The sequence below is a fragment of the Anopheles marshallii genome, chromosome 3 (assembly GCF_943734725.1).
Source record: "Anopheles marshallii chromosome 3, idAnoMarsDA_429_01, whole genome shotgun sequence".
Classification (NCBI taxonomy): Eukaryota; Metazoa; Arthropoda; class Insecta; order Diptera; family Culicidae; genus Anopheles; species Anopheles marshallii.
This window is the reverse complement of record NC_071327.1, coordinates 81,846,621-81,872,260: the sequence shown is the minus strand read 5'-3', so window position 1 is coordinate 81,872,260 and position 25,640 is coordinate 81,846,621. Positions and strand designations below refer to the sequence as shown.

At 46.3% G+C, this 25,640-nt stretch overlaps 4 protein-coding genes across 4 annotated transcripts in view; 1 reads left to right on the top strand and 3 right to left on the bottom strand.

The window, feature by feature from the left end:
- Positions 1–1,858: 1,858 nt before the first annotated feature.
- Positions 1,859–3,198, bottom strand: LOC128714996 (protein mono-ADP-ribosyltransferase PARP16-like). Its single transcript, XM_053809878.1, has 3 exons — positions 3,007–3,198; positions 2,378–2,891; positions 1,859–2,316 (listed from the first exon to the last, which is right to left on the bottom strand). The coding sequence occupies exons 1-3, from the start codon at positions 3,196–3,198 to the stop codon at positions 1,859–1,861; spliced, it is 1,164 nt and encodes a 387-aa protein (XP_053665853.1).
- Positions 3,199–3,780: 582 nt separating this feature from the next.
- Positions 3,781–4,674, top strand: LOC128714502 (proteasome inhibitor PI31 subunit). Its single transcript, XM_053809376.1, has 3 exons — positions 3,781–3,924; positions 4,002–4,486; positions 4,557–4,674. The coding sequence occupies exons 1-3, from the start codon at positions 3,781–3,783 to the stop codon at positions 4,672–4,674; spliced, it is 747 nt and encodes a 248-aa protein (XP_053665351.1).
- Positions 4,675–4,848: 174 nt separating this feature from the next.
- LOC128713922 (E3 ubiquitin-protein ligase SHPRH) lies at positions 4,849–8,961 on the bottom strand. The gene is made up of 3 exons (XM_053808794.1): positions 6,102–8,961; positions 5,491–6,028; positions 4,849–5,422 (listed from the first exon to the last, which is right to left on the bottom strand). Exons 1-3 carry the CDS (start codon positions 8,959–8,961, stop codon positions 4,849–4,851), a joined length of 3,972 nt encoding a protein of 1,323 aa, XP_053664769.1.
- Positions 8,962–12,163: 3,202 nt separating this feature from the next.
- The window catches only part of LOC128711057 (uncharacterized), a 118,434-nt gene continuing 104,957 nt past the window's right edge, over positions 12,164–25,640 (bottom strand). Inside the window, exons 4-10 of the mRNA XM_053805924.1 lie at positions 20,106–20,178; positions 16,979–17,146; positions 16,693–16,891; positions 13,197–13,495; positions 13,046–13,130; positions 12,698–12,976; positions 12,164–12,273 (exon numbers count right to left, since the gene is read on the bottom strand). Coding sequence (XP_053661899.1) covers positions 12,164–12,273; positions 12,698–12,976; positions 13,046–13,130; positions 13,197–13,495; positions 16,693–16,891; positions 16,979–17,146; positions 20,106–20,178 — 1,213 coding nt within the window. The remainder of the gene's footprint in view (positions 12,274–12,697; positions 12,977–13,045; positions 13,131–13,196; positions 13,496–16,692; positions 16,892–16,978; positions 17,147–20,105; positions 20,179–25,640) is intronic.

Sequence of the window (25,640 nt, the reverse complement as noted above, 5' to 3'; positions counted from 1 at the left end):
GCGTGTAAAACCCTTCGATAAAGGGCGCGCATTTTCCACCGTATGTTAGGGCTAAAGCTCTGTTTATTTGTGTATGTGTTGCGGGGAAATCCCACAGCTTGCTACTGTCACCGTAAGTTCTTATTTACTTTACTGCATGCTCAAAGAACTAGGTAAACAATCGAGCTTTGCATGTACAATTGTCCAATGAATGATTTACGCTTGGTCGAACCAACACACTACAGCCACAAACTGTTGATGCTTCACAAATCTTGCCACAAATTGAACGGGGGTTTCGCTGTGATTAAGGATCAGACAAAGTATACACACTGCTACACACGTCTGTTAGTGGAACCTCGGAGCGACGAGTTCTGGAGCACTAGCACACTCGGAACCACAAAAGCATTATGCTTGGCACCAATTCCTAAATCACTTTCGAACCATATCACTTGCCTTGCCGTAGCGTTTGCAACCGAAAGCCAACTGGGTGTGCAGTAGAAGCAGCAACGCAAAGAAACTCCCAAGGAACAATTTTCAACAACCCGCAACTAACAGTTTCACTGCGTTTCACGCCGGCCGAGAAATGTAAAGATGTCCATTTGCTATGTAGCACAAACACGTTCGTGGTTTGCAATTAAAAGAATTCAGAAAAAAACCGAGACATTAAACAAACATTTGGTTCAATAACCGATTGAAGATCCTTATTTGTATGGATAATTGAATGCTAATTGATAAAATAGATAATTAATAAAACTGAAAATACTTGCTTTATTTCCAAGTATTACTGATATTAGATTGCATATTTTATGGGAGATGGTGAGGGGCCCCATTACGTATCGCCGCTTGAGGTCCCCGAAAAGGTCTCGAATAAAATTTCAATTCATGCACTGGAAACTGTGCATCAAATAATATAAAAAAAAGTGGTCACTGTCGAGAGAGAATGAGAGCCGGGTATCCGCACGGTCGCTTCCTCGTTCCCTTTCACACTCCTTCGATGCGCCGGACAATTCTGCTATCCGGTCGATTATTGAGCCCAAAAACAGCAAATCTTTCGCTTCGTGCCGACTTCGAAACGGCTCCACGGGTTGTCGCGAAAACACGAGTGCCCCGTTTTAAAGCTGTCAGACGCTTAAGGGCCGTGTACACGTTACGCATTCCTACTCCGTAGAAGCTCTATTCAAGCTTTGGGTAAATAGCGATTAATTCAGGCGCTTAAAAAACAAATGAAAATCCACTTTTATCTGAAACATATAAACTTTTAACGGAAATCTCGTTCCGTTGGAATAAATATGTTCCAATTTATTTGGTTGCTTTAATCCTGCAAGCAAAAGCTGCATGGAAGCGTGCATGAAGAATTTAGCTTTTTCATAACATCGCGGTTAAACAAAAAAAAAAAACATCGCAGTCCGTTGGTTTTACGAAATTTCAATTATTATAACGCGCTGCAAATTTTCTGTTTTTACAGCTGAACAATCGTCATCCAACAGAAACGTATGAACTAATAAACATCGGTTCAAACTTTCGTTCGGTGTTTAGTATTTATTATCATTTAAAAAATGAGCTTCCCTTCAACCACGGACCGTCCAATTTTTCCGAAACGGGGTGGAAATCTATTAATTGTATCACCTGTAATATACCCCTTAAATCCTTTCCGAATATAAAGTCCATAGATACGAAACTAAAGAAACTAACACAGATAGGAAACAAGAAGAAGAACGCACTATCAACCGGATGCATTCATTCTCGAGCACACACATGCGCCCACACACAAACAGATAAATGCGTTGCGGTGGGAGGATCCGGTCTTGGAGGTTCTCCTTGTTGAAGGCAAACACTGGGCAGCATGAAACAGTCATCAGTCCCATGGGAGTTCCTTTTGCTACTCCTTACCACGGTAGCCTAGCACCGCATTATAAACATGGCTTAACTTCTGTAGAAACATTTCCTTTACAAAGTGCGCGTTTCGACTGTTGATAAAGCCGACAATCAAGAGCAGCCCGACGTACCCACCGATCAGCACGAAGCCTTTGTTGTTTGCGATCCACTGAATGAATCGACTCGGTGGATGGCGCATCTGGTACGAAGGTTGCGTGGCCGGCAGGGGATACATCGCATCGACCGCCGTCTGAGATCCGCCCAGTGTGGCTGTGGTGTTGACATCTTTGGTGGTTCCGTACAGCAGCAGGTAGCGCACCTGCACCATTTCGTTGTTTTTCACTAGAATATATCGCTCCGGGATACTACCGTTGCCGGTCAGAGAAGCGGTCATGATTGAAGGACCGTCTGAGGTGGCCACTGCTGGTGTCCTTCCGTCTTCAGTCGACGGTGGTGCTTCTTCTAAAAGCGAAACAGAAACATTCTTCATTTCTATTCAAAACGCACGGAAGCATCCAATTACCTTGACTCTTAACATAATTCGGATTGTCCACGTATTCGCAGAGCGCAATGCAGGCCAGATGTGTACCGAGAGTGGATTTGCTCCAGCCGGACCCGTTTGGGGAGAACATTTGGCTCACTTGCAGTTCCGCCGACAGGTAAATACCCTCGCCGAACAGGGACACTTTGTTGAGGTGCTGCTGCAGACCGTAATGCAGTATGGAGTGGAAGTTAAAGAGTCTACTGCCGTGGAATGCGTGCCGCGTTCTGAACTCTGTTGCATGCTCCTGGAATGCCCGTTCGCTCGAATGATTGTCCCGGTACGAGACTTCAAAAATGAGACTGGGCATAGCGTATTTGGCGTAGCAGGGACATTTGCTGAGCACTTCATCGTGTTCGGGTTTCGGTACGGTTCGAAGCGCAGGACGGGCTTGCCGACAGAGGATCCAGTGCAACAGTCCAACCGTCTGTTCGCCCAGAGCGTTCAGTTTGGCTGGAATTTCCGCTACTGGCGGTATAGTATCCAGTACTTGACACTGACGTGGTGTTTATGGAGTGGTCCGGAAAGACAAGAGGTTTGCATCAGATAAGGCTGTTTGATTACGTGTGTTACGGATACCCATACACACAAACGCACGCACGTATTCTTACCAACAGCTCAATGCTTTTCTCGTTGTTTATGATGAAATCTGGCGGAAATGGTTGCAGGCAGGAATCGTACCGGAAGGACCTGGCAGCTGAAACGAACAGCGACAGCCGCAAATCTGCCGCAGCCGGGTCGCGTAAGAGCGTTTTTAGCACCAACAATCGTTTGGCTTCGATGGACAGTGTTGGGAGCTCCATCGCGTGCTTCAGTATATTTCGAGAACTAGACTAAATTGCGGTTAGAACGGAAGATGCACAGATTCCGTCGTTTGGCCAACATAAAGTGCGTACTGGAAATAAAACGGACAACCAAAATCTAAACACATACACAACACCAACCAAGAAATGACATTCGATTTTTAATAACAGCTGCAAAAAGTAAACAGCCACAGTGTAAACATGTACACATGTCAACTTATTTGGGGAATGTGTTTATGGTCGCTCGTTCAGGAGGAGCCGATGAAATAGAGCACTTTCTGAAGAAAATTAAGTTCAATAGAGATTGCATGCGTCTTTCAAATATGGAAATTGAAGTTGTATCGCTTGGATTCATTTCTATTCGGAATGAAAACGCCTCTCTTCCATCATTTGAATGCTACACGTGTAGGCAGGCATTAAGAGGAAACGGCTGTTCTCTTTGACAGTTCCAGGTATTCTAAACAAAGTAGGTTGTCGTTGGATGATAGTCCATATTTTTGTGGAAGAGCAAATTTGCGGCGCTTGGTTGTAAGTTGAAAACTGCGTGGTTTCTAAAGTTAACGGCCAAATAAGGTGTTTGAGATGCAGTCGCCGGATTACTTTGGCTTGGAGATGCTGTGGAAGTTGGAGCAGGACAAGGTGACCAAAAAATCGGATCTGATGATTCTGCTGGTACACTGGTATTTGACGAAGAATGGATTTCGTAATGTTGGCGTCGGCGATGATGTGCGTATCAAGGCTAGTGGCGCATTCTTGTCGTGTTTGTCAAATCTGAATAGCTCTCTACCTTTTTTGCCCAACAGAAAACACTTGAAAACAGCATTGAGCAGAGCGAACTGTTGCCGGAAGGATGGAACGCAAATAATGTATCGTACGCACTACGCTACACCATAAACAACGAGCTGTACAACTTGCACGGAACGCTCTCGAATGATACAATGATCCTTAATCTCCTGCATGCCAAGACACTGAAGGTTTCGAACGTTGTCTTCAATTTCGAAACAACAATTCAGTCCTTTCGTGGCGGAAAAGTTACGAATCTGATTGCCAACGTAGATAAGCAAATTTCCCGGCTGGATACGGAACTCGTGAAGCCAATACACAACGCTGTGCCCACACAAACCTCTGGTACACTAACAGCAGCAGTACCGAAAAATGCAGCAGTACCGCAAGATATACCAAAAGTTGAAACATTTGGTGTACCATATGTGGGTGTAGGTATGGCGGATCGTGATCCGCTGGGAATACTTGGTGGCGGTATGCTAATGGATCCAATTCCTCCCAGAATGTAAGTACGAGCTGTATTGCTGAAGGCGCACAGCTTCTAAGACTCCTTTGCTTTCCTCTCTTTTGCACAGGCCTGGTATGTTTATGCCCAGACCACGCATCGATCCGATGGGACCCAACAATCGCCTGAATCGCCAACCAAATCCGGATCATCTTCCTCCTCCAGGTTACGATGACATGTTTATGTAAGAAGAGGTAGAAATTATCGCATTGTTCTCATTTTGATCGGTAAATATATTTGGACTTTATTTAAAAACTCATATTCTTTATATTTTGACTCACAATTTAGTGTTACGTTGTTTTATGTCACAAACTCATAGTAACGTAGTTTTCCACACAGAAGCAAAATTACATACGCTAGGTCTATAGTACTATCACATCACTGTTTGCGTCATCGAGTCGAAATAACTGCTCCAGCTGCTCCACCGTCACATCCTTCGATAGCCATCTGCCGCTGCGATCTCCCTGAATAGTTTCGTGTATCGTTGCCTCGATCGTTTCGAGCATGATGAACCGATGGACAAATGTTGGTCGCGTCTGTCCGATTCGATGCACACGCCCAATTGCTTGCATTTCTTCGCCTGGATTTAAAATCGGTTCGACCAGAAACACATGCGTTGCTTCGGTGAGATTCAATCCCTTCGATCCGTACCGTAGTGGAAGCAGCAGGCACGTGATGCCCAGTGCATAGTCCTTAAACTCTGCCACACTTTGGTAGAATTTGGCGGACTTTTGGCGATACTTGATATCGTTTTTCCCCAACGCTACACCGAGCTCGTTAAGGATCGGTTCCCAGTGGGAGAATATCACAATCTTTACGTCCGCCTCGGCATCTATCAGTTCGAGCACGGTTTCAACGATTTTGACGATTTTGTCCGAAAAGCTTCCGCGCACTATTTGCACGTTTTTATTTTCCGTCATTGTGACATACTGCATGCTGGAAAAAAGGGCCAGAAAAGGATTGTTAATAGAGCCCAGTACCAATGAATGTGGGAAAAAACCTACTCCTTCACTTGTTGCGCGTGTCGACATATGACACACGTGGTAACGTTGCCGCTCATTTTTGCCAACTTTATCATCTTTAGGGAACACACGCTACACAGATGGTGACCGCACTGTAACACGGTATACTTTCCCATCGGAATGATTTGACAGATTGGGCACGGATCGATTTCTTTCCTCGCGCCCAGGTGATCGAGATATTTAAGCGTGCCCTTGAGTCTTATGAACTCGCGTTCGGCGGTTGCCTTCGATAGCTTCAATTCGGCCATCGTATCGGGGAGTTCGCATGCGAGCAGCTGCATCAGGGTCCGTTTCTTCTTCGTGCGCTCCATCTCCTGATACTCGGCTGCGGTTAGTAGTTGCAGGCGGGACTTACACATGGTCAGCTCATCGTACGCGGCGACGGTGTAGTTAATTTCCACCCAGTACTGCGAATATTCTTTGAACTCGAGCTTAATACGTTCGAGAAACGACAGGAAGTGATCACCCTCCGTGACCGTCTGCTCATACGCTTCCTGCCGTTTGGCATACTGATGAAGCTCTAAAAGAACAAGAAACGAATATAAGGGAAAATTGATTGTCCAATAGCAACAAACAATGCGCTTTGTGCTTACGTTTCAACACTAGTTCCTGTGCCGACACCTGCCAAAGCCCTCCGGTTGCAGCTTGGGTTTGTTTAATGAGAAACAGAACCGCTTCCATTTGATTCAGTGTGTCCTTCACCTTGCAAAGCAGACATACGGGTGCGTCCGATTTGCCCGCTGCCACCCGACGCTCCTCAGTTCGCATTCCATTCTCATCCTCCTCGAACAGGGCGGGATCAAGGTGGCATGCATAGGCGGTCCGTACCAGCTCTTCAATGGCGGTGCGCGTTTGCTCCGACCAGAGGTGATTCGGTTGGAGATTGTCCACGAAGAAGGCGAGCGATTGGAAACCTTTCTTAAGATTGCGGCGCCTTTCGACTATCTTGTCCAACCAGTTCATCAACCAAAGATCCATCGAGCGCCATGAACGGACGCCCGTGTTTTCTAGCAGATTCTGCTCGCGGAACAAACGGTGCTCGAGCGTAGCGTGACGTGACGTATCGTCCATTTCGAAGCCAGTTAACAGATCGTGCCACCAAGCGCCATCGAGCCGTACCAATACCGGTTGGTTGTTTTGAGATGCAATCAGCTCATTTACCTTTTGTATCGCTGGCCGTAGAGCGGTCTCGATCGTGCGAACCTTGCTGGCGTACTGTTCAATGTAGCGCCACTCGAGCCGGGCACATCGTTCTTCGTAGTCGTGAAGCTGCTGTGCCGTGGGTTTTAGCTCCGAATCGAGACTGTTCTCATACCAACGCGAAAGATCGAGCAGGTTGTGTATGGCGTGTATCTGGAGCAACGTATCGACACTAATCGTTCCCTGATAGTCGTCGGCCCAGCGCAGACTAGCTTGGTACAGTCGGAAGGCCTGACTGTAGCCGTGCTGAAGGATGTGTACCGCCGCCATGCCGTTCAACGATGACACGACCGACCGGAGTTGCCCTTTGCAATTGTGTACGTTCGCCGTGACGAGATGTTCGTGCAGTTCGGCAGGGGTCAGAAGCTTCTTGGCGTTGAGCGTGGTACCTGAGTACAAAACGGACGGCATGGTACAATCCATTCGAAGTTTGCGCAGCGGTTCCAGTAGCAAATTCAGCGTATGTATGTTCATCTGACCCATCCGTAGTGAGAGTCCGATTTTGCGTGCCTTGTCACGGAACGCATGCGCACACTGAATATGCTCACCGCGGTAGAAGTAGCTTTGCAGATCCGACATACGGATGTGGTGGATGCGCTCGGTTTGCGGCGGAATGTTCAGCTGATCGAGAACAGCATGCTTGCACGTGCGCCACATCACGCGTACCATCATCGTAAGCAGCGGTTCAGCATTACCGCTCTGAAAGCGTGTCGAGTACTGTGACCACACCGGCCAGCAACTGTATGGGTCGTAATCGAGATAGTGCACCAAACCGTACAGATTGTCAACCGTCTTTTCGATCGGTGTGCCTGTCACCGTCCAGCGATGCACTGCCGGCAGGGCTTTAACCATCTTTGTCACATTGCTGTGCACTCCCTCAACCATTTGTGCCTCGTCGAGACAAACGCGCCACCAACGTATCATGGTAAGCGGTGTGGTAGGAACGAGAAAACGCTTCTCGTGCCGCGAAGTGCGTGCATTTTCCGCAATCATGTAAATTTCCGGTCTCAGCACGTTATAATCCGTCAGCACCACATCGTACGAAGCGAGGTCGGTGGGGCTAATCCACTTGCCCAGCGCATCCGTGACACCGTTGTAGACAAACAACCGAAAGTTGGGATCGGACACGTGCTTCCGAATTTCGCTCTCCCACTGATGCTTGATGGAGGCCGGTGAAACGATTATGGTAGCGCCGGATTCGACCAGCGGTTCCGTACGCCAACATTCCGGACAAATGTACCGGCTGGGTATGTTTTGTTTGGGTTGGTGGTGTTTGAGAACACACTTACGGTGCTGCAGCCGGCCACACTTTCGACAAGTGATTGTTTTTCTCCGATGCGTGCTAGTGCAAAAACATTTCAGTGGAAACACTTCGGCGGAATCGTCATCGTCCGTCATAGAATCATCCGACGATTGCGATCGTGTCTTTGCTTGGCTGTAATCGTTCTTCCTGTTCAGCAGCAGCAAACCAAGTATCTCGACAGTTTTTCCCATTCCCATCTCATCGGCAAGAATGCCACCAGCGGGCAGCGCAGTAGGTTTGGGTGGTGTGTCACTTACGGTGCAACCGTACAGGTCCATAAAAAAGTCCACCTCCGCTAGAGAACGATTCCGTAGCCGGACGTACTGGGCAGGCAGTGTTTGTGGATCGGTTTCACGACGAAACATCCAACTGATGGCTTCTTGTTGGTACGGACGCAAAACTGGGCGCAGGTACGGATGTTGTACATTGTCTAACACTGACGAAGAGTCACTTTCTTTGGATCGTGCTTGATGGTATGATCGCAATTGATCATAAAACTGTTGTACCGAATGAGCTCTTCTACCCTCTTGGTCGGGTGTGGTCGATGTTTTCCCCAGCTCCTCCTCGACTATGGACCGTCGTTCAAGTTCTTCGAATAGCAGAGCAATCATTCGTTGCCTTTGCTTCGTGCAGCTGTAGTTGATGGGTTCATTTGGATCTAGAATACGCAGAAAAACACCAAGAATAACAGTGCTGCAATCGTATGCGTCAGTTCTTTCGCGCAGTTCGTATTCGGGTACGCGGCGGATATCACGAATAACGGAATACACGTTCAATTCCGGGTCTAGTTGATTGTAAATTTGGCGTTCATGCTTGAAATGCGGCAGTGCTGGTAGATTTGCGGATGCTGAGGGCTCTTCTTTGCTGCTGTTCGATAGTGCGTTGGTTGGAATGTGTTCGTTCACAAGCGTCGTTTTTCGTACGCCAATATCCAACAGGCAATACTCCATTGCGATTGGCTTCGAGAGGCCTACTATATCCGACTTTGGCGACTGTGAAGCAAGAATTTCTGCAGCACTTGATTGAAATGCTGGAATGTTTGTTCCTATCTGTTTTGAGCGGTGTGTTTGTTTGGTCGTTTACAAACACGCTCTAACTTCAAATCACAAGGTTAGCTCATGCAGGAAGGACGCCATGTTGGATTACATTTTATAGCGAAATTGAATGCAATTTTTATGGCATTTTTCTTTTTATAGCACGCTAACAAAATACGGCTGGACCGTAAGTTACTAGGGGGACATGGAAATGATGGAGATCCGCAGAGTTATTACCTTAAAAGCGTATCTGCCGGGTCAAATTAAACAAGTTGATGAAATGCCTCATTTAACAACCAGTCTCCTTATTTTCTTTCCATCTAAGTCGAATCATAACAAGAATACCAATAATAGTAGCGATTACAAGAATAGTATTTTATTTCAAAAAATCCAGAACATTTAGACGAGACGAAGAGGAAGAAACTAATATTCGCTTATTTCATGCTAAGGACCTTCCCATACCGTCTTGCTGTGCGTGTTACAAACTATCCAATCATCAGAAACCGCTCTAGTTGATGGGCGTGAAGATAATGAGCGTCTAGCGTTCCAACATCTTCGTTCTTCCGTTTGTCTCATGTCAAATATGGTTGATTTTAAAATATTTTGGAATACAATTGTAACTACTGCTAGCAAAGTACTTCTCCTCAGGCAAACCTCTCCGTTGCTCGGCGGATCTCTAACATCGTAGGGAGTTTATTTTTTTCTCTCTCTTTCTCGGACGTTTGGTTTGCTTAACGAGCCCTCTCACCAGGTGTACGTGTATGTGTGTTGCTTTCTAACGCGTGTATCCTTATCAGTTAAAAGATTAGACTTCTGTCCCAATTCTATACGAGCTATAGAGGTTTGCACGCACGAACGTTCGCAAAACGATGTGTGTTTCATCTATCGTCTAAGTTATTAGCATTCCTGCCGGAGGAGTAAGATCCGGCTGGAATGTGTAAAGTTGCTCCGAACAAGTGCCCCAACGTGGTTTCAGTGCACGATAGTGATAGCTCTATTGATATGAAGGCGCTCCGCTTCTTACTTCGTGTCAATATATAGATAACGTTATACTAGTCATTTCATATAAGTAAGATATGCAGCTCAGAAGAAGTGTTGCAAGAATTGCAATTCTTCCGAACCACTAGGCCCGTGATTTAACTACACGTACCTTATTCAGTTGTCGTTTACGATTCATCGCTCTTAATTAATCGCTCGCCCATGTACGTTCCATTAGTAGACAATGTACAGTGTTTTGGAGTTCGGTTGTTTATAGATTGCAGTGCTCGTATGTGCCTTCACTATAGCTAGCAGTTAAAAGAAATGTTGCCACGTTATCTTCTTTGTCGAAGGCCCTACTATCCTGTCATGCTATGTATGACGCATCACCTAGGATCATCTTTAACAACTTCATCCACCTCCCATCAGCTTGAGAGGAACTGCTCAGGCAGCTCGCTTCACAAGACAAAGGTGTGGCCAGAACCGTACGTTAGAGCGTGTTCGAGTATTGAGTATTATATCATCATTTGTTGGCGTGCATCGGTTAGTTTACATCATTTTTGGGTCACTCCTTATGACCGTTTCCATTCATTCTGTCAGAACATTTGGAAGTAGTTTTCGCATAATCCTACATTATTGCGCGTAATTTTGATTTGTGCATGTTTCTGCACTACCTTATATTCCAGCAGACAGATATACAGAGTACCGAATTTTGAAAAAAAGAACTCCAAATCAAATGGGAAACTTCATTCAAAATACCAAGACAGCTTGGAATAGAAGTACGCCTCGTGGCTTTTGCTTTGCCGTTGACGTAGAGGGGTTGCGCTGTCTTGCTTTCCTTTAGTTTGCGCGTTAAAACTTAAACCGAATAGCATTTTACACACTAGTGGGAGCCAAAGAAATTGGGGCCTAAATGTCCAAGAATGCTCTGCCGTTGGGCAATGAATAATCGTTTAGTTTTCCCTTTTTTTAAGTGTAGTCTCATATTTACAAGAAGATTTAGTGGACAATAGTACGTACGTTTCTAAGATGAGTACCTGCTATGACTGAAAACTATGCCTACTATGTTTCTACTCCATTGCTCGATTGCTTCAATTACCGTGACTCCTCTTGCAACTCTGGATGGACTATGACAGTGCTGCAGTACGCGTAGCAGCTGTGAGCAGTGTTCACTGAGATAGTGTTGAGGGTTGAGTACCTCGATCGGGAGATTATCGCTGGCAGTGTTTGATAAGAACCGGATTTTACTAAGTTCGGTGTTGAGTGTGTTGGTGGTGATCAGTCAATTTGTGCAACTATCGAACGATCACGTGTTCAGTCGTCTATGTGTATACTTTCTCACGAGATTGATGACAGCGATGCGGCTTGCTTCGGCAGTAGTGGTGACGGGTTAGCGCTAGCGATGAGCACGTGCTGTAGGCGCCGATTTAGCCAATCGCACTCAGTCGTCCTCCTCCTTGACTTCTCCGAACGGCATGATGGCGTCCCGTACAAAAGGAGTTTCAGTGACAGAAGGGGGAAGATTTCGGGAGGAAGAAAGTCGATAAAGTACGCATTTGACAGGGCGTGAGCGAACAACACCCCGCAAAACATTATTTTCCCATCGCAGATTTTGCGTATTCCATCAGAATTGCTTTCGTAGCATTCACTCTGCGCTGGGCTGGAGAGGGTTTTGATCAGATCGAAAGAGGTTTGGATGATTATTTACAAATTGCCTATTTGCTAAACACCGTAGACATGCGGGCGGTGGGGAGACGGGGAGGGGGCGGGGGAGTATACGCAGGAAAGTCACCATCGATACGAGCCCCACCATTCATTCCCCATTCGCCACGGATTACTAAGTATTCATAATAATATTAATATTAGCAATAATCTATAATATTAGTTAAAAGAAGTGAAACCAGGCAGGCAGACAGATAGTCAGCACGCTGTTCAGTGCTCTGTTCGATTGCTCAATGTGGTGTCCCTTGCAATACCGCTCGTGGTCGTTCCGGGTGCCTGTTGGAAACGATTGCAACGATCGATTCCCTTGCCATCACGGTGGCGCTGCAACACTCGTCCTGGCGGGCGCCGCCATTGCCTTATTTCTGTATTATAAAAAGAGTGCGCGAACTTGGACATGGATGCCTTTGGCCCCGCTCTAGTCCCATTCGCCGATGTACATGGCCCTCGGTGCCGGTATGTATCCGCGTGTTGGCAGCGGTACACGGCCGTACATGTGACTATAGGGTGACTCGACCACGTCCGTATCTGGAAGATGGGGTTTGTAAAGTCAGTTCTGAATTTCCGATAGTGCTTTTCTGCACGGTTAGGGAAGCAACAAGGCAGCAAAAGGGCAGCGTAGCAATGGAGGATGATTTTGTGATTAGTGGGCGTTCATTTCCTTTCCCCCAAATTAGTGCATTGTGAAGTAAAGTTGTGCAACGTTTCGAAATAATAAATAAATGTTCGAGAAAATGATTTTCTTCATGGAAGTAGAATGACACCGAATGTAGCAGCCACGAAGCGGATTAATGGCAATTTGACAGAAGATGACACGCTTTAGTAAATAAATGACAATTTAGTGCAATAAAAACTGTGCCACGATTGCACGTGTGATTGATTAGTGATGAAAGTAATATTTAAAAGCGTAAGCAACAGCAATAAATCCAAAACCATTCTTTCCGGTACTCACCGATTCCACTCTCGTAGCTTCGGGCATGCCACATCAGCTGCTGGTGGTGCTGATGGGCGGCCATCAGATTGTGATGGGGATGCATCTGGTGCAGCTGGTGCAGGGACTGCAGTGATGCAGGATGCTGAAGGTGGGCGATGGACAGCCGCTTCGAAGCGACCGTCTCCTTGCTACCACCGACGGCCGCATTAGGGCCGTTGTTGTTGTTCTCCTTCGACGACTTGGACGACTTGACAAAGTTTGGCACTCGAGCTCGCAGTCCACAATAGTACGGATCATCTACGGAAGAACAAAACACGGATTCAGTACAGTGGTTTCGGGCACACATTACTTCGCAACGATACTTACCGTACTTCTTGTTATCTTTGCCCTTGTCTGATTTACCCCGTGGAAGCTTCACACGATTCTCATCCTCGATATCATCATAATCCGGCTGTTGCAAAAAAAGATATTTCATTAGTGATGAATACCCCTGCCAGTGTGGACGTCACGACGTTACCTTGCCAATTTCATGCGTTGCGTACAAATTGTCACGTGGAGGTAGTTTCGGCGGTTTCTCGCTGCGCCGCTGCCCGCCCATCGGTTGCGCCGGCTGCATCAAGTGTTCCCGACTCGCCGCAACCATGCCGGACCCGCTGGCCCCGAAACCGGAACTACCGGAGCTGCCGCCTCCGTTGCCGGCCACACTGTACGGATCTTCGTCCGGTATCGGAATTCTTGGACGGTTCTTAATGTCAACCGGACGTTGGACTGCACCGTAGATCGAGGTGGGAAGTCGGGCGGGAGGAAGGAAAAAGGCTACAAGATTAATTATTGGTACAATTAAATCACGATTGCTAGCGGACATCCGTTGTAAGGTGTGTCCGAAATGAGGGTGTTTGGTGTAATGTGAAGAAATTTGGCAATGAAAGCGATCAATATCTGACATTTGTTTGCAGAAAGGTAACAAGATGTTCTGTAACATCTAAACTGTATCTAGAAGACAACGCGGAAACCAACGGGTTGATGTCCTTTAAATTGTTGGAATCGAAAAAAAAGAAGTTGCACATTCTTGAACAACTTGTTCAACTTCCAGTACGCTCGGCAGTATGTACTCGGACAGAAAACCTGTGCGCTCAAAGACAAATAGCAATGCGCACCACTAAAATGACAAGGCATTTTAATTTCCGTACAGTATCTTCGGCATGCTGGAATGCAAACATTTGATTTTGCACGTCTTCGGCAAAGCAAATGGAAGCGTTTCACCCAGGAAAGTGTCCATCGATCATCACCAAGCCGAAAGCGTGCAATGAGCAACAAAGGAAGAGAACCGGGTTCCGCCCATTTGGGGTTGTTCTACCATAATGGTTGGTAGAATTTTAATTTCTCCTCTCTTTTGACACGCTGCTCGAACCTGCGGATGGTTATATAAAATCAACCTAAAAATGTTTCTTCCGTTTGTACCAGCTTGAGGTCGGTACGTAAGTCACTGCAATGTTTGGAGTTAATAAAATACATGACATTATAACATGAAAGCTTCATCGGTTTGTACTATCAGCAACGTTTAAGTTCTTGACGCAGAAGCAGCAAGAATCAAATTCCTTCAATATTTCAGCACTAACCATTCACGAAGATTGTTTTTTTTTCTTCTCCTGTTGTTTTGAGTAACAATTGGAAGCGTGATTTATTTGTCCTACAGCGAGATACTCTCCAGTGACGAGTACGAAGGAGTAGAGAGGCAAAGCGAAAAAGCCCCCAAAACGGATTCTTCACCGTTTGACATTCCATTTGTGAAACATCGATTGCCGGTAGATTCTACCGGTACGAGAATAGACCGGTGGTTACTGTTGGGCGGAGGTTTTGTGTTTGTGTATCCCCCGAACGCGGCCAGTAAACGTGACGATAATTCATAATGCGATTCTGGCTGCGACGTATGTGAAGCTGGATTTAATGTTCTTTCTATGTTCTGGAGCTTACTGTTGCTCCTTGGGCAATAGTGACGGTAGTTTCAGCGTCAGAAGCGGTGAACTGGTGAAACGTGTGTCTATTGTTCTAGTGACAAAATATGACTCGCTCCATTAAGCTTTCTGGCTGTGCTGGACGTGTGTTCTAACGGGTCTTGGACCAGCTTTTTTCCAGTGAATCAAACCTGGGTAATGGTGAACCTAGTTTTCAATAACCCAACATTCTTTTCCGTTATCAGGCTTGGTGTTGGTGTTGGGGATCTAAGGCACAGATTGAACGAACCGATTGAACTCCTATTCTTTTTGGTTCTTTTACGTCCCGAAGCCTGTAACGCTGTTCCGTAGCTGCCACATCCACGTGACCTAGTGTGGGGAAGGTGTAGGAAGGATCACGAAATAAAAGCAACAAACCCACGATGACAACAATTGTCCGATCGATCGGGTTGAACATGTCGAAAATTAATTGTGTCTGTTAGGTACACAGCGCTGATGCTACCGTCCAGGACCGGCAATTGTGTCCCCAGACAACGGAATTTCAGGCAATGTGCGGAGAGTGCGAAAAAACCGGTGTTTCTTTTCCCCCAACAAACGATGGCAACGCGATCGTTAACGAGCAAAGTATGTGGATGGCAAAAGTTAGATAGTTTACAGTTAATGCTAGAGGGATTGTAGACTACAAATGCTCTATGTGGGAAACTTGATGCTATAGGTAAGAATTGGCCTATTTAAACACTCTTTGATTTCGTATCTTTAAGCTATCGTTAAATCAGATCAGATCGGTGATAGTTACATTCTTCGACACTACTACTTAGGATAGGATAGGAAGGATAGGTTGATATGCTTGTGCTTGATGGAGGAAATGTCCAAATAGTAGTGAATATCATAAAGAAATCCTCAAGATCACAAAATCCGCACTGCCCATGCAGTTTTACAAGATCTGCATTTCTGTTTCATCGGAACTTTTGTTTCCATTTAAAGATACCACAATGCATTCAACATCAACTTTACACAACCTGCCCTTGAAAGTTCAATTGACTGCCTAAAACAATCGCTCGAGCGTGGTCATAAATGGTATCGAACAAATTTCACTATGTGCTATGTGCAAAGTACACTTTCCACGAACACATTTGCATTAAATGTAAAACGTAACATACAATTCGACTTATTTTTCAACCTTCCACAATCGTTTGTTGCGTCTATCAAAATGGCGGCATGAACGAAACAGAGGTAAACGCACAAATCTGACCAAAAGGTGTGCTTGGGTTGGGAGATATTATTTATGGACCAGGGGACGGAAAATGGCATGCACTTTCAATTGCTTGCTCTGGCCCGGCACTATCAGCGACCGGCAATCAATTGGACCACACAATGGGACAAATAACTAACGGCAGAATATTACCAATGCGTTCGGCGGTTGGCAACCGTGTGCTAATTTCCATAAAAATTAAGCAAAATACCAGCGCCTAAGGGTAGCTTGCAGGAAGCACGGCTCCAAAGTCCAAAGACTGTGAGTTCCCAGAATTGGTGGTTGCTCCATCGGGAGGTCGAAAGAGACTCAACTCAAACATTCATTTGTTACCATTCACCTGACAAACGCCGTCTATTCTTGCAGTGGGAAACCGATTGTGGCTTTTAGCTGGATGCAGTAGAAACACAAGCATTCTCTTCTTTGCTGAAATTCTGCAAACTTTACGCAACTGGCTGACATTTGTAAGGTTTAGGTTCGGGCTTATCGGTCATCAGGAAATTCTCCGGTAGGGATAAGAAGAGGGAATGCCCGGGTTCGGTGGTTTGAGTGTTCGAACAATTGTTTGTACTGATGTTGAAAGTGTTTTGTTTTTTTCCTATCGCCGAAGGGCTTCACGCTATTCCAATTCAACTTCAAATTGGTTCTTATCCTCGTGTCTATAGCGTCTCGAAAGCTAACACACCTCCGCTTCAAATGTCAAATCAAACCGTCATAATTTCGTCAATCGTCGCGCAAAAATAGAACGTCGAAAGAGAGCCTAGTGTGCGCTGGTGTGAGGAAGTGTGTGTATGTGTGTGACTTACCGGGAGGTAGTTTACTCTTCAGCATATCCATTGCAACCACATTGATGATCAACACCCACATCGGGCAATCGAGGATGTCGTTCTCCGACTTGACGAACGCGATCGCCGACAGGCACTGCGTCTCGAGACGTCTGCGATCCGGATAGGCACGGCGCAGCTCACGGTTCACGTTCGACTGGAACTTCTTCATGTCGAACAGCTGTTGTGTGTGTGTGTGGAAGAAAGCGGCGAAAGAGGTCAGTAGGTACATGGGTGCTGTGGGGTTACGGGACCTGCCCAGCCTTACCTTTACAATCTTTTCACTCTCTATAGCCTGGCCGGGCAGCTTGAGGATGTCCGCACCGATGGCCGTCTCCTCGTTCGGCTGGCTGGCCGTGCTCTTCACGTACACGTTGCTCTTTGAGTAGCGTCTGATGAGAATGTTGCCCGCGTCGTCCATCTTGATCTTGACACCCTGCAAAACGTTCACGTAAAGAAGTCAGAACCCGGATCTCGAACAAGCCCACAGAATTTGAGCATGTGTAGTATAGGGGACATAATTGATCGTTGAAAGCAATTGCACTTGAAATAATTCCTCGAGGGGACGGACGTGTCGTCGTCGTTTCCACACGGCCTATATGCAGCTGGAGATGACGGTAACGATTAAACCTAACTCGATGTCACTTCGTCCGCAGCAGCCATTGGATCAGCATACGGCGCAGCATCACACCTCTGGATGGAAGAATGCATTACTCCAATTATCCGCCATATTGCGGCAGGTTTCCTTGTACGGTCTCTGGTCGGTGTACTTTGCGTGTTGCAAAGGGCGATAAGGCGTCAAATTACCTGAACCAGGAAGTATGCAATCATCTTTACGCGTTTCCGTCCCGTGAACTTGCTCCAATCCAAGATCCTTACATCTCCGTGTGGAAAGATTTGTACACATTTTTTGTCTCCGGGTGCGCCACCATACATGGTGTAAAGAATCTAGAATTCATGATGACTCCCGCAGATATACACGTGTGATTAATGGCGCAAGATCGTTTAAAACCGATGACTTATCCATTGAAGAAGTATCGCGGTAGCACAAGTAGATGGAAGATCTTTCCTATTTTCCATCAATCATCAATCACATTCGCATTCATATGAGCAGTAGGGTGCACATGTGTGCCCTATTTGTTTAACTGCATCAACTACAAGAATTACATCTTCAACCTTGCTCTTACGCTATGTTTCAAGACTTTGGATTTGCCTTTTAAACCTGGTCCGGTGCTCCGGCACAGCATAATGAAGGAGAAGCGTACAAACATCACCGTAGATGTGTCGTATCGATTGACCGCTGTGTGGTGAACTGAACAACTGCGGGAACGCTAAATATCAATTGACGACCTTGACGGCTCTTCTTCACATGCGTGCAACTCGCGCCACTGTCGGCATTCGATGCGCGATCATCCCCGCCAACAATTGCCGCGAGAGAAATATCGCCGAAGGATTTATTCTACGAAACCGCGCTAAGCAAAGGTGGTAAGTGTCGCCGAACAAGTTCATCACGATTCGAACCTCTCTGAACCAGTTCTGTTCGTTCCCGTTCCCGACCAGCGAAGGAAAGTGAACGCGTTCTTTGCCGTGGTCGGGGCAACAAAACCACCATCGGAAAACATATGGTTTAAAGGGGTTCGTTAAAAAGGTTCGCTGTGAGTTGGTTATGCGACTCCGGGGGTGCTTCCGGAATGATCGATGACCGTTCATCCGAGGTCCGCATAAATTGCTACGGCTCCATTCTCTTTCCAACCAGCAATCTTACGGTGTGTGGTGTTGTTTTATGGCTTCTTTGCACGGGGAATCTTCACGGCGGACGAAGACATACCGTTCAACAAGCGCCAACTTCACTGAGCAGATGATTACAAGATTGTCCCTCTGCACATCTTAGTCTTAGGGGTCTAGTCTTCGGTGGGGCTCAACTGTTTTGGAACAATGATGTGCGGTTGCTGGCAGGGCGATGGTAAGCTTTTAATGTTGTACGCTTGTCTCGTGTGGTCTTTAACAAGCGTGAACAGCGTGTTTACCATATTTTGTGTAACATTAATGCGAAACGAGTCAGCTGGCCATAAAACAACCATATCTGTGAACGGTGTAGAATCGGATGGCGGGCGGATGAATCACGGACTGGTTGTTCGTTGTGTTTTTGTTGTTGGTCGAGATAATGGCCATAAATATGACTTCCCTTAAGCCATCTGATGCTGTATGAATAGCTGCACAAAGACGAGAGCGCACTAGAAATGGCGAGGATTTTAAGTATATCATAACCAACCAGATCCTAACGCATTACGCAAACCCAAGCGCTCGAGGATCGTGCCAAAATAGGACCAACATTTAGACATGTTTCATAGCCATTTCTTCTGAAACCATTCATCAACCATGGTAAATTGAAACGAAGTAGAGTGGCGCTGAAAGAAACGAAACATTATCATGTCAAAAAATACCAGAAGCATCCACCGGCAAAATTGTTTCTTTCGCTCCGGTTTCACTGCACGTGATTTAATATGTTTTCTTCCGTACCGTTAAAAATCACCCGCCAGGGTGCAAAAGGTTGTACCAACAAACGGTTCAACACGGCGGCAATAAATCGATCAACGCGTAGTACGCCTGTTGCCCTTTTGCATTCGTGCCCTGCCAGATCCGATACCGGAGCGAAGATGAATGCCGGAACTAACCGGCCCAACCGTTGACCTTCTCTGCTGCAGGTCGATGGGCGGTAAAGAAAGCTGATCACGCGCCGGTGGTGTATCGACTTTGCGCGGGTGCGCGAGCAGAAATTATCAAAAACCCCGGCGCTTCGTTTGGTTCGCACATCCGGAGCAACGATCGATAGCCTTGATATTTCGTAAAAGATCATCCAATGATCTTTTCACTTTCAGCGCAGTGGGTTGGTTCAACCTCGCGCGCGTTGAAGATGATCTCTCTCGTAGACATCGCTTAGATCCTGGTCGTGCGAACGTGATCATTCTTCGATGATCTTCATGGGATGGTATGGATGTTGAGCTGCTACCAGCGCAGATTAGCAGAAATGTGGCGATGATCGGAAGTTGCACACGGTCGATGGAAGGGCATTGTCGATGAAAAGGCCTCCGACGATGACGACGAAACACCCTGCTCGAGGGTAGATCTGTTGTAGCTCCGGGCGCTTAGACGTAGTCATTATTCGGAGGCATGCTTAGAGGCGCCCCTCGAGGAAGATTTCATTAAATCCGCAGGCAAATGATGAACCAACCCTCGAAGGATACGCTCATGACGATGTTCCTTTCGCTGGGAAGTAACAAAATCGTACGGCTAACTGCAGCTCTACAGTGCGGCAACAAAGGCCTTGATATTTTTGGAGCCCATTCCAAGATCTAAATAACTTTCAACCGTTTTGTTTGCTGGAGTTGCCTTACCTGTCCGACATGTCGCTTGACTTCTTCGGTTTTGTGGTCGCGCATCGGATTGTCAAACCCGCACAGGCCAATCCTGGTGGAATGAAGAGATGGAATGAAAAGATAGTCGATTAGATGTGGTGAATGTAGTTGTCAGCATGTTTAGAATAAGATGCGCGAACGCGAATTTGGGTCACAAGGCAAATGGGTTCATGATGCGACGATTTGTCGTAAAGTGTTTGTTCATGTCTACGAAATTATTCGAACAGAAATTCGCAATGTAATGCAACACAATGGAGCTTTATGTCTGTTGCTTCTAGTCACTTTGCCCGCTTTGTTGTATTGGTCGCCATGGAGAAGTGTCCAAAGAAAAGTGAAACCCAATAGTTGGTTAAAAGGAAGCAAAGCCTCTGTACTGCCAGTGCGATTGTGCAATTGCAATTGCTAACGTTTCATTCCACCTCGGTGGTGCTGTCCATTAGTTCAAAGTCTGCAGTGGTCCAGTTTTTCTTTCTTTACTGTTAGTATTTATTTTCCATTTCAATCCAGCAGCGTTTCAGTCCAGCGTTGCTCGCTCCTAGAATGGCAAACATGAATCATTCCGAAATGGACACGGCGCACTACCCATACCCGTTACGACATCGCAAATGTGGCGTGGAGCCGCAACCGAACCATGCGCGTTCTTGTTTCGGGGGAGGTTTGCAATTTCACTTTCACCTCTACCAGCCAACCCGCTGCAGTCGCGAGCACTGCGATACGCGGCAGCTCGTGTTTTCATGCGCATTGAAGTCTTTCCTGCCCCGTTCGCCCAATGGGTGCAATTGTGAATGGGTTGGGCGTTTGGACTTTAAACCGCAGACTGGAGGGCAGCGTTTGGCTAGCTAAGGAGCACACGCAGGACCTCTTTACTGTGGTCGCACATGCACTATACAAAGGTGTAGCTAATAAGCTTCCCTCGATCGACGGAATCGCAAGGGACTGTTTTTTTTGCAGTTGTTGTGTGTGCACTACTGCCACTGCATTATGGACCACATTTCGACAGCATTGGGATGGAATGAGATCGAGCCACTCTTTAAAAGACGCACACAGACCTCGAGTGTTGGGCTAGGCTCGCTTCTAATGGCATCGAAGAACGCCACTTTTGGTAGGCGTTGACGAGCAGCGAGCTCTCAACGAGCACGTTGGGAGTGTTGTTGCCCGCAGCTACACAGAATCTCTCAACTGGGTCTTGAACTGTGGTTGGTGTGCGAAAATTTTGCCCACTGCGTTTGTAGAGAAAAAAATCCCCAAAGTGCATACAAACGGTAATTGCGAAGCGAAAACTGCGTCCCATTTTTCGAAACGCTAGAAAAATGAATGCATTTCAGCAGTCATCCGCTCGACTGGCGAAGGGATGCGCGGGGCATACTGATCCATGGCCAACAGATTTTCGGAACATGGATTTCGCGACGACATGACATTTGGAACAAATTGGCATGTCAGGCCGTGTCGGCGTGCGTTGCGCAAAAATAGAAGGGATGATTTCAGACACTGTACTCTGGGTTTGGTTTGGGAATGTTTCGATAGGCAATGAGATCGTTTGCGGAACGTTGCAGGAAGGTAGTCGTTGCTGTTGAATGATCAATAAAGCAAAGCATTTGTTAGTTCTTGAGCAGCACTTCGCTAGAATTTACCGTTACAGGATGTGCATTTGAAATTGCATAAAACACCGCACCTTAAGCCCGGTGACGACTGCAGTGTCGTCGCATGGCTGCGATTGCATCCTACCACCCCATGCTAGGCAAATCGCTTATCAACGCTACAAGTGTGCTAATGAGTGAAAGACCGTTCAACTCATCGCGGCGAAAAACGATGCACAAAACATTCAGAAGTTCCAGCGGTATGTTAACAAGAGAACGTAACGGAAAACCTCCATGCCGAGGGGTTGCAATATTTGAATGTCTCCAGCGAAGCGAGTGACCACCGGTCAGCACCGCCGGCATCGGAAGTCGCGATCGGGAAGCGTAAAGAACCAGAACGAAATGGACAAACCGTGTTGCAATGTCGCGTTCGGTAGCGTTCTGCAGTCGGCTGTGGCGTTTGCTCATTGAAATTATTCAGAATCAAGCTTAGAACCTTGCAGCGCACCAACGGTAACGGTGGTCCAAGAAGATAGATCTTGAAGCAAGACGGCAAAGCATTCTGCAATAATCAACAGATCGTCCGTAGTTTCCGGAGCTGAATGTTGTAACAAATATTTACATTTCTAATTTTTTCCCCCCAAAGGATGGATAGGGTGGAGGTAAGAGATGCGAATTGGTAGATATTCAAATCTTTGTACGGTAGTTCCTTGTTCTGAGTTATGTGGATCTCGAAGGGAAGAGCTATGGTGCACCATCTGACCAGTAATTAATGGTGACCCTTTTGGGGCTCATGAAAACAAACTACCAGAATTCTGAGTTTGATTGCTCTCAGCGGTACTGCCTATGTAACGGGGGTTGTTTAGTTTTATCATGGTGCAGGTCAGCGACATTTGATACTGAGCAGAACGGTATTTGTGTCATTTCTTCCATCATCGAGAGAGTCTCGTAGGAACAATGGGATAGCTGTCAATAGAACCTCAATTCTTGGGTGGTTCAAGAATCAGTCAAGATTGTATGGTGAGCAACACACTCTCGATGATTATCTCTTTGGTATGATAATCGATCGTGATTACCGTGCGACCTTTGTCGCTTTTAACAACTGGCTGCCATTTTATTACAGGCGTCACGGTGGGTGTGCTGCATCGATAGTCTAATTAAAACATTAGCATATACTGTCAACTTCTAATCGACGTCGCGTGTGGGATGGGGACCTTGTCTTCGTTGGTGGAGCAATTAAATGTGGCTCATAAAAATTATCAGTCCAAGTTGACATCAGTGTAGCACAAATAACCTCTGTCTCCTGTGTCTGATTGGAATCGATCCATAATTGATTTGAGTGTTTATGGCTTTGCTGATCAATAATCGGAGATATTTGATATTTGGAAGAACCTAACTCATTTTAAGTTCCATGCAAATATACGCCATAACAATGTTTTAGAATCACTGAATAATTAATGAACCAGGGCGTTGTCAAGTCGGGGGGAAAAAATATCGATTTGAGAGCAGCGTATCGACTACAACTCGATCGTTAGTTAGTTGTCCTCCACGCGACTGATATCCGTGATCGATCTCTTTCGCACTTTTACTACCATTTTGCTCGCATTTAATGCGGTCGATTAAAAAACGCACCACCATTACTTGCAGCTTTGTACCATGCGAGAAGAATCGTGGAAGGAAACGATCACATGCCTGGGTGTGGTGTTGGGGCACCGTGTCGCCGGACCCCGGCCATACCACTAGCCTTACAGCATCTGTCGATCGTTCCGTGGTCGACAAACCCAATCGCCATCCGTTTTGTCTCGATTCGATTGTTTCCAGCCGCAGCAAAACCCTCTGTTTCAGGTTTCAGAGACTCCAACCACTCTCATTTCCTCGTCCCGCTCCAACTTGCTCCCGTGCCCATGTTCCTCTACCCTTTGCTTCGGTCTATAATGGGCGAATGTTTTAAAAACTGGAAGACCAACGCCACGCCACACCATAAGCGAATAATAATGACTACCTCGTTGCTACGAGCCAGAAAGAAGGTGACCGGTGAGGTTGGGATGAAGAAAAAATATTAAAGTCCTATAAAAACTGGACGACCTTGCAAGCGAGAAACAGCAGCAAACAGTCACTCCCTGTAAAGCGGGTGGCGTTGCGTTGTGCGACAGACGAAAGGAAATAATCCGCCCTCTCCAAACCATGTCCACACATCCGGAGTTGCGTGCCACTGGAGTGGCGCGATGTCGATCATAGTGGACACCAGTGTCCAAAAGCTCATAAAAAGGAAACTTTGAAACCCTGAAACGCAACAAGATGCGAACCTCTATCGTACCTACCCCAGATCGTTCGTAATCAGAAATGAATCTAAAACATTACGAAGATCATAACTATGAGTTTGAATTTCCGCTTGCGTCAAGATTGCAAGAAGTGCAGCTGCAGTACACCTCACTCGGTATGCAGATATTGAAATTTCAGCTCTCTGAGGTTTGTAATTAACAAAACATAGCGTTGGAATTTGGCGGGATTTCCGGTGTTTTGGAAAACGTTTCAAATAAAATCGCCGCTGAAATTACCCGTTAGGACATTGAAGTTCTTCCGCCTATGACTTAAAACCACAACTGTTTGCAGCACAAATAGTGTTTAGCATCGCATTTACAATAAAAGAGTATCGCCCGCGGTCCATAAACTCCTTGTTCCCACGACAGGCTCGGAGATGCGAACTGCGAGACGATACAATTGCAATTAGGCAAATAGACACCACTTCCGGCAGCATGCTCGTCGACGTGCGGGTACAATGATCATCTGGGAGGTGCCATAACCGGACAGAATCGGCGACACAGTAGTCACGCAGGTCCATTGTCCGGCCATGGTTCGACGCAACCCCGCCTTGGGGTGCTCCCAAAAATGTCAAACCGGCACAGCGTTCGACCTTCGGTTTGCGGCAAGGTCTGCGTTTGGGAAGGAGATGAAACGCTACTGTCCTGCGGTGGACAGTTGACGGTGGTTGAGGCATCGTTCGCTAGCGCCAATCGGCGGTCGAGTTTGATTTGTGGTGCGCAGCCAAATGTTTGTGACATCATCGTCCCAAAAAAGAAGGCTCGCTCTTGGCAGTGATATTTCCACACGGGTGACATGTCGCAGTGGTACAGCAGTTCCGGGACATGTGCGTATGTCACTGCCAGAGGATTCGCGCGTCTGCATACGATCAAGCGTTGTGTTTTTAATCGCTGTGATCGTGGGAATCCAGAGACTTTACGATATGTCTTGTAATGCGTGATTGATGAACCTCAAACGTTGACGCCATCTGAGATAATGTAGTGTTTTTTTTCTCTAGTTAACAATATCATTGCTCCTGATTTCCATTTAGATACTCCAATAGCTTAAGAAAAAAAAAATCAACAAAACGGATACAGAATGATATTTTAAATCTGTATTGCTTACGCCTTATTATAAGAATTGACTGTTCCGTTTGATAGTAAACATAAAATCCATTAGGCTTCGTCCGGCATGGCATTTAATAAAATCAAAATAGACCAACATTTGGACCTACGATTCCGATCCTAATGCTTCCGTGTCATAAACGATACATCCATCATGCATTACATTTATAAGAAGCGAAGACTATTCAACAACACTGAGCGAGCGTCCATGAAAGAGTAATGAAGGAACCACAGCCTGCATTCTGCACACCCCCAGGCCATGCAAATTCATCGTACGTAGAAGTTTCCCAATAGCCTTCTCATATCACCCGTTTATCATAATGGTGCCGTGTGTCGAGTGATGAACTCTTGCAAGCACGCGCGTCAAACACCCAAACACACCCAAATCGTGCACTATAAAAGCGACTTACTGCTAACGGCACTTTAATCGGCACTAGCATCGAGATTGAATCGCAGAATAAAAACACCGCACACGGCAGGAAACCAAAATATGAAGAAAAAGAAATGATCAC

What these genes read in the sequence shown, in the direction of transcription:
- LOC128714996 (XM_053809878.1), bottom strand. Translation starts at nt 3,198, where the DNA reads ATGGAGCTCCCAACACTGTCCATCGAAGCCAAACGATTGTTGGTGCTA. An exon ending in AGAAAAGCATTGAGCTGTTG is followed by an intron (nt 2,892 to 3,006) that starts GTAAGAATACGT and finishes ACACCACGTCAG; the next exon opens with TGTCAAGTACTGGATACTAT. An exon ending in GAATTATGTTAAGAGTCAAG is followed by an intron (nt 2,317 to 2,377) that starts GTAATTGGATGC and finishes TTTCGCTTTTAG; the next exon opens with AAGAAGCACCACCGTCGACT.
- LOC128714502 (XM_053809376.1), top strand. Translation starts at nt 3,781, where the DNA reads ATGCAGTCGCCGGATTACTTTGGCTTGGAGATGCTGTGGAAGTTGGAG. An exon ending in ATGTTGGCGTCGGCGATGAT is followed by an intron (nt 3,925 to 4,001) that starts GTGCGTATCAAG and finishes TTTGCCCAACAG; the next exon opens with AAAACACTTGAAAACAGCAT. An exon ending in GATCCAATTCCTCCCAGAAT is followed by an intron (nt 4,487 to 4,556) that starts GTAAGTACGAGC and finishes TCTTTTGCACAG; the next exon opens with GCCTGGTATGTTTATGCCCA.
- LOC128713922 (XM_053808794.1), bottom strand. Translation starts at nt 8,961, where the DNA reads ATGGAGTATTGCCTGTTGGATATTGGCGTACGAAAAACGACGCTTGTG. An exon ending in ACAGGAACTAGTGTTGAAAC is followed by an intron (nt 6,029 to 6,101) that starts GTAAGCACAAAG and finishes TTGTTCTTTTAG; the next exon opens with AGCTTCATCAGTATGCCAAA. An exon ending in CACGCGCAACAAGTGAAGGA is followed by an intron (nt 5,423 to 5,490) that starts GTAGGTTTTTTC and finishes CCTTTTTTCCAG; the next exon opens with CATGCAGTATGTCACAATGA.